This window comes from Dipodomys ordii, unplaced genomic scaffold (genome assembly GCF_000151885.1).
Source record: "Dipodomys ordii isolate 6190 unplaced genomic scaffold, Dord_2.0 Scaffold5, whole genome shotgun sequence".
In the NCBI taxonomy this organism is placed as follows: domain Eukaryota; kingdom Metazoa; phylum Chordata; class Mammalia; order Rodentia; family Heteromyidae; genus Dipodomys; species Dipodomys ordii.
Window position 1 is genome coordinate 36363427 of NW_012267221.1, and position 11158 is coordinate 36374584.

Sequence of the window (11158 nt, forward strand, 5' to 3'; positions counted from 1 at the left end):
AAAAGCGAACTTTACAACTTTCGTGGGGGGAGGAGGGGGAGGATGGGAAGGGATGGGAAGGGGAAACAAAGGAGGAGGCTACAATGCTTGATAAAAAATGTACTCATTATCTTGCCCATGTAATTGTAACTCCTCTGTACAGTATTTTCACAATAAGAAAAAGAAATCTTGGACTTGGTTTCTGGAAGTCTTGAAAAGTGTAAAGGATAGAGAAAGAGTAGAATGTTGTAAATGGAGTTTAACAAACATTTCTGATAGGAATTAGAACGAATTGCTCATAAAAATGCAGAGACAAAATACTAGGCTAAAGAAGTTTTGAGTAGCTAGGTGCCAGTGGCTCACGCCTGTAATCCTAGCTACTCAGGAGGCTGAGATCTGAGGTTCGTGGTTCAAAGCCAGCCTGGGCAGGAAAAATCCATGAGACTCTCATCTCCAATAAACCACCAGAAAACCAGAAGTGGTAGAGCGCTAGCCTTGAGCTGAAGAGCTGAGGGACAGTGCCCAGGCCCAGAGTTCAAGACACATGATCGACAAAAAAAAAAGAGAGATTTTGATTGAAATAAGTGTGACTCTAAGCTGAAGGTGAAGGATTTATTTTTTTGGCAAGAAATTTCTACGCAGCATGTTGTTCAGGCAGTGGCATGAGTATTACTAGTAGCAATCAGTAGCAAAGTAGAGAATAGAAAGATATATGCTCTATCCCTTTCTTTCTTCAGGTAACCAGTGTTTTTTTTTGTGGGGGGGTCTGGTCGTGGGGCCTGAACTCTGGGCTTGGGCTCTGTCCCTCAGCTCTTCAGCTCAAGGCTAGCACTCTACCACTTGAGCCATAGTGCCACTTCCGGCTTTTTTCTTTTTGCTTATGTGGTACTGAGGAATCGAACCCAGGGCCTCTGGCATGCAAGGCAAGCACTCTACCACTGAACCACCTTCCCAGCCCCCACCAGTGTTATTAATAAAATGTGTTTTGAAACATTGGAATCCAGCTGGGCACTGCTGGCTTACACCTGTAATCCTAGCTATTCAAGAGACTGAGATCTGAGGATAGCGATTCACAGCCAGCTGACACAGGAAAGTCCGTGAGACTCTTATGTCCAATTAACCACCAGAATACCGGAAGTGGCACTGTTGCTCAAGTGGTGGAGTGCTAGCCTTGAGCTGAAGATCTGAGGGACAGCACCCTGGCCCAGAGTTCAAGCCCCACAACTGACCTCAAAAAACCCAAGTTATTTTCCCCTCACTTTATATTTCTTTTGTGTCATGAGTTATTTTTTAGCAGTTGCATTGCAAATTTTACCCACATTATCATCTTGAGTTTACATATACCTTTTGAGATTCTTTGTCTGCCAAATTTATCTTCTCATTTTCTCTTACTGTGAAATTTATATTTTGAGGTAATCTGGTTATTTTTCATCTTCCATATTCATCAAATACATGAGCATATGCTTATGAATTTTTACAGGTATAATATGCCTTCATTTTTGCCCTATACTAACTGGTGTAGGTTTCTCAATCCTCAGTAGTTTGTAGATACCTTGTCTTCTAGTGTTACAGGTGAGAAATTTATTATCTTTCTTCTTTGTTTTCCTTTGCACTGGAATCATATTGAAAGCAGACATAAGTCCCCTTCCATATACTGATTAAAAATTCTTTTGCCAGATAAACGAATCCATTTTTCTTAAACTTGGCCTTTTCTAAAGCTGTAACTTATGGTCACTATGTTCTTTGCAATGATTTAACAAAGGTGGCTTCTACTAACAGAGGGAATAGGGGATCTTCTGGACATTGTGACATAGTTCTGTCACAAAATCGTTTGTAATGCTCTGCTTATAATATTTTAGGCTTTGTCTAGTTCATGCCTCAAAACTCTTACAACCTCTTGTCCATTACCAAGTTCCTAAACTGCTTTCACATTTTAAGCTATAGTTATAGCAAAGACCTTTTCCTTAATACCAGTATTTTTCATTAGCCTATTTTTTTGTACACACACACACACATACACACACACACACACACACACAGAAAAGTCATGAATTTGTCTTACAGTTTGGAAGGTTAAAGCCATGGTGCTGGCATTGGCTCAGCTCTGATGAGGATCTCATGGTGGATGACATGACAGTGGTGGGAACACATGAAGGAAGATTTCATATGGCAAAACAGGAAGGCAGAAACCTACGTTGATTTTTTTAAATAAATTAATCCATAAACTTTTTTACTCCTTACCGTAGTCATTTTTCTGGAAGTGGAGCTGTGACTCAAACTGGCAGACCAACTTTGAGCAAAAGAGCTCAGGGACAGCACCCAGGTCTTGAGTTCAAACCCCATTACCAACAAAAACAAAAACACAGTAGTGATTTTCAACTCCAGCTGTGTGTGCCTTAACATAATATTGGGAGATTGTTTTAATAGGTCTGAAATAGCTATGACTAGTAGTTTTAAAAACATATACCTATTATATATTGCCATTACAAATATTAATCCTAATTCCATACATTGTTGATTTTATATTGTGAAAATGCCTATTACCCAAAACCATCTACAGATCCAGTGCAGTCTCTAAAAATTCCAGTGAGGTTATTTACAGAATTATAAAAATAATCCTAAAATTCATATAAAACCACAAAAGATGCTGAATAGTCAAGGCAGTTGAACAACAACCACAAAAAACAGCCCTAGAGGCATCACAGAACCTTAACTCAAATTATGCTACAGAGCCATAGTGACAAATGCACCGTGGTACTAGCACAAAAACAGACCCATAGACAGCTACAGCTGTATTCCTGATTTTCTTTTTTTTTGTCGGTCGTGGGGCTTGAACTAGCTAGCCATCTGATCTGATTGAACCCAGCTAGCCATCTGATTTTCTACGAAAATGCCAAATCATACATGGGAGAAAACACAAATCTCTTAACAAGTTGTACTAAGAAAACAATATCCACATATAGAAGAAAATAGATCTGCCTCATTTCTATTAAAAAATTGTGTCAAGCTGGGCACCGGTGGCTCAGGTTTATAATCCTACCTACTTAGGAGGCTGAGATCTGAGTTTCGTGGTTCAAAGCTAGCCCAGGCAGGAAAGTCCATGAGACTTTTCTCCAATTAACCACCAGAGAACCGGAAGTGGCGCTGTGGCTCAAGTGGTAGAGTGCTTGCCTTGAGCTATAGAGCTCAGGGACAGTGCCCAGGCCAAGTTCAGGCCCCATGACTGACAAAAAAAAAAAAAGTCAATATGGATCAAAGACCTTAATGTAAAACCTGAAAGTTTGAAACTGGAAAAATATAGGAGAAACAGAATGAGGTGGACCCCTTCATACATTATCCATAGGAATGTAAATTAGTTCAGCTGATACTGGAAATTCAGTCTCCTAAACTCACTGCTAGTTTACAAATAATGAGAGTGAGATTTGAGAGAAAAGAAGCTCAATGTTTATTAATTTGCCCTTTAGTATGAGGCCACACATGTTACTATTGCAAAGAAAACAAAAGTACAGTCCACATAGGAAAGGAAAGCCCAGGATTATTGGCCTGATGAGTTGAGCCTATAAAGTTACATCCCTTGCTGTTCATCACTATTGTTATTTCTTTACTCCTGGCCAGTGAGATAAGGAGAAGGGCAAGATGTCCTTACCTGGAGCTGTAAAGATATTCTTGAGTGTCCTGCTTGGGGGAATTAGTGGCTAGGGGAAGATAAGAAAGAAAAAGCAAAGAGCAAAAAAGGTTTTTGATTTTGCATAACTAAACAGGCTGGCCAGTAATGTGAATTAGTAACTTGACTTAAAAGCTACAGCATGATTATATGTAGGACTCTTCCCAGTACACAGCCATTATGGAAACCATTATAGAGGTTCCACAAAAAAAAGTAGAACTGCCATGTAATCTAACTTTACTACTAGTATATACCCAAAATAATTAAAGACAGAATTCACTAGAGATACCAACATACTTAATGTATATTATGGTATTACTCAAAATAGCTAAGTCATGGGAGTTCCCCTAAGTGCCCATCAGCGGATACATGAATAAAGTAAATTTGGTATATGTATGTGATGGAATATTATTTAGCCATTAAGAAGAACAAAATCATACAGTTTTCAGGAAAATAAATGGAAGACAAAGACCAGCAGTAGACAGGAAATACGGGTTATAGTAGTTGCAAATGTCATCAATGTACCTTATATATAGTATGAACATGTCATAATGAGTCTCATGGTTTTGTGCAATTAATATATGCTACTAAGAAAACTTTACTGAGTAAATAACATTATTATACCTTTATTCAGATTTTCAGTTTATTTGTAAGTTAATAATAGTGCTTTTGATTGATTATCCTATGTTTTTAATGTTTGTTGTTGAAGATATGGTAAATTAAACCAGGTTATTAGATATTACTTTAGGTAAGAATTTTTAAGGAAATGATTAAAGTTATCACATGCTTTATAGTCTGAAACCACCTGTATTTGTTTTGGAACAGGGTCTCATTACATTACATAGACTTGTCTTGAATTTGCCTCAGCCTCCTGAAGGGCTGGAATTACAGGAGTGCTTTAGCTTACATTGTGTTTTTGTTTGTTGGTTTGTTTTTGCCAGTCCTGGAGCCTGAACTCTGGGCCTGGGCACTATTCCACAGCTCTTCAGCTCAAGACTAGCACTCTTCCACTTGAGCCACAGCGCTACTTCTGGCTTTTTCTGCTTATGTAGTGCTGAGGAATTGAACTCAGGGCCTCATGCATGCAAGGCAAGCACTCTACCACTGAGCCACCTTACCCCAGCTCCTTACATTATGTTTTAAAGTGCAAAGTAATCACATCCACAGGTAGTTCTCATATCAGCATATTTCTTCAGATATTGAAGATTCTGTGTTGCTCTGCAGTAGTAGAAATTTATTTTTTCTTGTTAGATCATATAGAAAAGGATATCATATTTAGGAAGTTAAAAATGGGAGAATCTAGTAGTGGATCTGAGTAGTTTGCAAAAGTAAACTTTTTAAAATTTCCTAGTCTTGGATAAAGATTAACTTCAATGATTCAAAGGGCTAAATATTGACTGAATATGGATTTGAAAATCTGAAGTTTCATCCAAATCTAAATATGCTTTCATCTTATCTGCCAACAGGTACAACTGTAACTGCTTTAAGGTTATTTAAGAATCTTCCTGTAAGAAAGCAATTTTACTCAACCACTAAAAAATGTAAAGATGAAATAAAAAAGATCCAGGATCTCCTGATAAGCTATGGTATCATAAAACCTGGTTTAAGGCTTGTCTTTGTACATAATAAGGTAAGCACTATTACATTTAATAATTTTTTTTCTTTTGGGGCCAGTGTTAATTCTAGCTTTCAGGAGGCTGAATCCAAGATAGGCAGAAATATTGAACACTCTCCAATTAGCCAGCAGAATGTTGCAAATGGGGTTGTGGCTCAGGTGGTTGAACATCATCCTTGAGCCAAAAAACCAAGTAATACCATGAATCCCTGAAGTTAAGCCCCAGTACTGGCACCAAAAAAAAAATATTATTTTTGGTATATAATATAATAATAGTATGTTTAGTATGTTTTGAGTAAATCAATTAGATATGTACCATAGATTGAATGCTTTGTTACACCATACCATCCAAATTCATTTGTAGAAAACCTAATCAACAATGTGATAGTACTAGTAAATTGGCCTTTGGAGATGATTTGATCATGAAGGAAGAGCAAAGATAGATGGAATTAGTGCCCTTATAGAAGAGATAGCTGGGTGCTGGTGGCTCACATCTGTAATCCTAGCTCTCAGGAGGCTGAGATCTGAGGATCGGATCACAGTTCAAAGCCAGCTCAGGCAGGAAAAGTCTGTGAGACTCTTATCTCCAATAAACCACCAGAAAATCAGAAGTGGTGCTGTGGCTCAAGTGGTAGAGTGTTTGCCTTGAGCTGAAGGGCTGAAGGATAGCACCCAGGCCCAGAGTTCAAGCCCCATGACCAACAAAAAATAAATAAAGAAAGAAAGAAAGAACCTCTTTAATTTGACAGTATCTAAATGAAATCTAATTGAACCTTACACTAGTGATCCCCTGAAACAAAATTTCAAGAAATACTTAAGTGCCTTGTCAAATTTGATAGATTTTAATAATGTGAAAATTAGTAAGGCTTACTTTAGTCCTTTAGAAAGCTCACAATTCAGTAACATTTTTCAACTACTAACCTTTTTATATTTGAAAGGGTTGGAGTATTGTTTGTTTTTTAAAGGAATCCAACTTATTCACAGTTTTCAATAAGGCTAATAAGGAAAAAAAATCATTTTATTGTGTAATAAATTAAGAGGAAATAAAGCTGATGTATTTTTCTGATGTATTTTTCTGATTAATGTTTTTCCTGAAATTTTGCATGTGCCTTTGAAATATTTAATGGAGAACAGAGCCATACAGCAATGTAGAAATCTGATGGGAAATAGTAATTTTGAATGAGTACCTGCGTAGTATCAGGATCATTCCAGGTGCATCAGTGTCCCTTAATGCTTATAGAAACAAGCAAGTGAGATGAACATTTTATCTATTTTACAGTTGTCCTCTAAACAGAAATAAAAAAAATTTCTTTGCTCAGTGTTATACAACTAGTTAATTGTCAATGTGGGTTAAAACTTGGCAGGCCTTGTTCTTTATAACTTTCCTTCCTTTCTGGTGTTAATCAGTACTATATGACAGTTATAGAATACTTTTTCAGATATCAGAATACTTACAATGACTTTGTAAGGTAAACAGTATTTATGTGAAGAACTTGAAGGTCAAAGTGATCAGTTAATTTTTTTTCATATTTTTTAGTAATAGTGCTGAAGTCAGAAAACATTTTGATTAAGTTTTCTTTCTACTCATCCTTTTTACTCATTTATCCAGAAGTCTTTATCCTCGGTCTTCAGGCCATGGTAAATGTTTATAATCAAAATATTGGGTCATCTTTAAAAAAATAAAAAAGAAAAGAAAATTAAGAATAGCTAGCCACCTGTTCTTGCTGGCATATAGCTCAACCAAATGATACCTTGAGATCTCTTTCAGTTTTATCATGCTATGATTGCTCATGATGTTGATGGATGGAGACTCATCCTGCTAATATAAATAACCTATGACCTCCTGATCCAGAGGGCATTTAGTAATTAAAAGTTAAATATCCCCAAGTTAAGAAAAGAGCAAGGTTAGAAGAAACATAGTCATCAGGAAGGGAAAACTGATGAAAATGTTACATATGATGAGAGATATACTTCTGAAAGAAAAATATTACAACTAAGTAGAATAGTTTACTAAGAAAGTACAATAGGCAAAACATAGTTATTGCCTTTCTAATTAAAGTAAGTATATTTGTGAGATGATATATAAATTCTTTAATCAAAGTGAAATTTATAATAATTTTAACCTTACATCATTTTCCCATTCAATATAAAATTATATAGATGCTTTCTTTTGAGAATGAAAAGCAATATTTTGTAATTTCCTATATATTATTTTTAGAGGACATAATATTTTAACTTTGATTAAACAAATGCAAGTCTGTGGCCTTGAATAATTTAAGATGCAGTTTTAAGAATGTTATGCCATGAAAGCAATAGAAGTTTATCAAAAGTTTAATAAAAAAATTATCAGCTATTACTATACAAGATCAAGGACTGAAATAGAATGTTTCCTACCTTTAGACATTTCTGTTAACACAGATTGCTATTCTACTTTTTTGTTTTTCAGTAATCCTTTTGTGCGTCAAAAAACTGTTAAAATACTTTATCCAAAAAAAACTTCCAAATAATAGTTACCTGGTATCATAACTCTCTTTGAACATTGCGCTTTAGCTTTTCCTACTCAGTGTCTACTTTCATCATAATTCATATGCTTTTATGAAAAAGAAATTGTCTTTAAATTTAAATGTGACAATATTGATGTCTTTATTTTTTCCTGCATTACCATCATATTGAATATAATATGAGAAGTACTATTGCTATTTTGATAACTTGGATTAGATAGTGTTCCTTCTTTTTATGAAGGTTTAACCTGCCAAGACATTCTCTGAATACTGATAATGTTGGTGTTCTTGCCAGTATGGTTATGTTAGAAAGAGGTATTTTTCTTCTTTCATCACCATGTTCCTTGAAAGCATATTGAATAATGAGACAGCCAAAGGAAAGTAATTTACAAGTGGATTCAATGAGTTTATTTAAAGTAGATATTATTTGGAGAATTGCTGGAGCCATTTCTTAGATGAATATTTACAGTTTTCAGGTTTAGTTGTAGTTACCTAAGGACTGTAAGTTCCTGCTGTACATGTCTTTACTTTCAAAGTAATTATTTTGTAGAATTGAAAGTTTTTCTTAACATGATATCTGAAATTGATTTTATAAGAACAAATAATTTTGTAGAACACTAGTTTAGAGCATGCTTAATTTGTGATTTCCAATAAAGGATACTTGCTTTCCTTTAAAAATTACTTATATTTAAAAATTGTTTGGAAGTTTAGTTTTTTGTTGTTGTTGTTGTTTTATTTTGCTTTGCAATGTTGTGGGTCAAAATTAGAACCTTGCATGTGTGGAGTGTGCTTTCTACCACTGAATTATTCCTCAACCCTGAGTTCTGTTTTAATAATTAGAAGCTTACTGGTATTACAAAAACTAAATTGGATGCCATTGACATAAGGTTTGAACTGTTACCAAACATAATTTAAAGAAGGCTTCCCTCCTGTTTCTACCTTTATGTCATAAAAGTGTTCAGACTTACTAGAATCAGTGATTGTTGTGTTGTTTGTGTCTGTCACACCCACGTACATACACACACTAAGGTCAGGGAGAATGATGACACAGTTCATTTCTGATTTCATCCATTCTGAAAGTATTCAGTCTGGTAGGGCCTTAACCAGATATAGTAAACCAGGAATCTGGCCATGGAGATTTGATATGTATGTGGTGGCAGCTCCATTACTTGACATAGTTTTCCCTAAGTCTTGAGGAATACTTTCTTGTCATAGTCACTAAAGATTTGAATTATAAATGGAAAAATAAGTAGTGTCTTTTAATCTACATCTGCTATGTTCATAATGTCATGATATTCTTTGTTTCAGGTGTACTGTGGGAAATATAGGAAAGGTCTTTCACTGTCATTGGACTAATGTTAAAGGCCACCTCTTCCTTTTGCCCTCCAATCCCAGTCAGAGTTTTAACAAGCAGTATAATCAAACCTAGATTTGAATTCAAAATTGTGGCTCAGATGTCCCTTCTTTTAAGGAATTTTTTCTTCCTCTGCCAGTTTGGATGATTTGGGGTAAAGTTTGTGTTTATTGCCCCATTTTGAGGGGATGTGCAGTACTTAGGCTTGAACTCGTGTCTCCCACTTGGCATATGCCAAGGCTTTTGTCCCTTGTCCCTTTCTAACTGATTATTTTAAGCCAGGGTTTTCTTCCCACCTGAGCATGTGCCTGTATCTCAATCCATCTAATTTGGCTTTCTACTTGTAGCTGTGATAACAGGTTTATGTGACTGAGCTCAACATTGAGATGGAATCTCATGAAATTTTCGGCCTAGGCTGGCTTGTTCTCTCAGTCTTAGCCTGCAGTTCTCTCAATCTCTGCCTTGTGTGAAGCTACAATAACTAATGTCCAGCCATGGGTTGTGTCCAGGATGCCTTGAACTAGAATCTGTCCAGTCTTGGCCTTCCCAGTACCTAGGATTACAGATGTGAAATGCTGGCGCTCAGCTTGTTTCCTTTTACTTGATGAAGTAGATGTTCCTTCAGATATATTTTAGGGCTAGCTGCACTAATTATCAATCATGAGTTGTTGGTTTAATGATAACTAAATTTATTAAATGATTCTTATTTTTTTCCTTTGTTACATTACTTTCTTTGCTTCTAATCTAATTTCTATAAAATGCTATATAGAAAAAATGAAACAAATATATCAAATTCTTAAGTGTTGTTCTTTTGTAAACATTTTGGTGTTTATATTATTAGAGTCTTAAAAATTTTCCTGTTATTTCCCATGAGAATATAGGTATGTTTTGACTGATTCCATAGAATTTTCCAAATTTGTCTACAGTTTGATTTTTCCTTCATTATCAGTGAAAAAGGAAAAAAAAGTAAAGATTACTTCAGGCCAAAATTTTTAGGGAAGACTTCTTGATGGATGAGTTTTGATCTGAATCATAAATGTTGGCTAGGTTTAAGCTGATACTCAGATATGTTACTATAAAATATTATAAAATATTTAGGAGAATTTAGTCACACCTCTGATTTGATTATAGCATAAGAAATTATGAAAATCTTCTTCACAATCAGAATTTAATTCTGATATTGAGGTGGGATAGATACAAGGAATCTCTGGAAAAAAAAATCTGTGTGTAGGAGACATTAATATAGACAGAAAGTAAGACTTCCTCACAGGCTTTCATTGTTAGGGGTCAGATAAAAGTCCAGAGCCATGGAGTGTAAAATATCTTTTCTAACACAGATCTAATTTAGTGGATCTTTGTTCTCAGAACAAGACCACTCCTTTTTCTCCATGTCTCCATTTACAGGTGTCAAATGTGATCCCAAACGCCATAATACTGGCAAGACCTCTCCAAACCTTTCCTTTGAAACCCTGTGTTAGCTAGACACTGTTGGTTTACACATATAATCCCAGTTACTCAGGAGAAAGACATTGGGAGGATTATGGTACCATCTAGCCTGGACAAAATTTTCACAAGACCCCCAACAAGCAATCCGGGTATGGTGGTTCACATCTTTAATCTCAGATATATGGGAAGGGAAGATAAGAGAATTCAATTTTAGCAACAACCAGGAGAAGAGCAAGAGACTTTACCTAAAAACAAACTAAAACAAGAAGAGTAGAGGTCTTGAGTCAAGTGGTAGAGAACTTGTCTGCCAAGCCTATGGCCTTGAGTTCAGACCTTAATTTTACAAAAAGAAGAAATAGTACCATCATAAAAGATATAAACAGAAAGGTCTATAGCTTTTGAAGGAGCAACACATTTAGAAGCAGCGAATAAATTAAATTTGATGAATAGGTATTTTATGTAAGAAAATCCAGAGGTCTAGAGGCCAGAATTTTTTTTTTTATTTGTGAAGATACTGTACAGAGGGGTTACAATTACATGGGCAGGATAATGCGTACATTTCTTACCAAGCATTGCAGCCTCCTCCTTTTGTTTACCCT

At 35.6% G+C, this 11158-nt stretch overlaps 1 protein-coding gene across 1 annotated transcript in view; it reads left to right on the forward strand.

The window, feature by feature from the left end:
- The window catches only part of Pms1 (PMS1 postmeiotic segregation increased 1 (S. cerevisiae)), a 76180-nt gene that overhangs the window by 16671 nt on the left and 48351 nt on the right, over positions 1-11158 (forward strand). The window contains exon 4 of the mRNA XM_013027609.1: positions 5110-5273. Within this exon, the coding sequence (XP_012883063.1) occupies positions 5110-5273 (164 nt within the window). The remainder of the gene's footprint in view (positions 1-5109; positions 5274-11158) is intronic.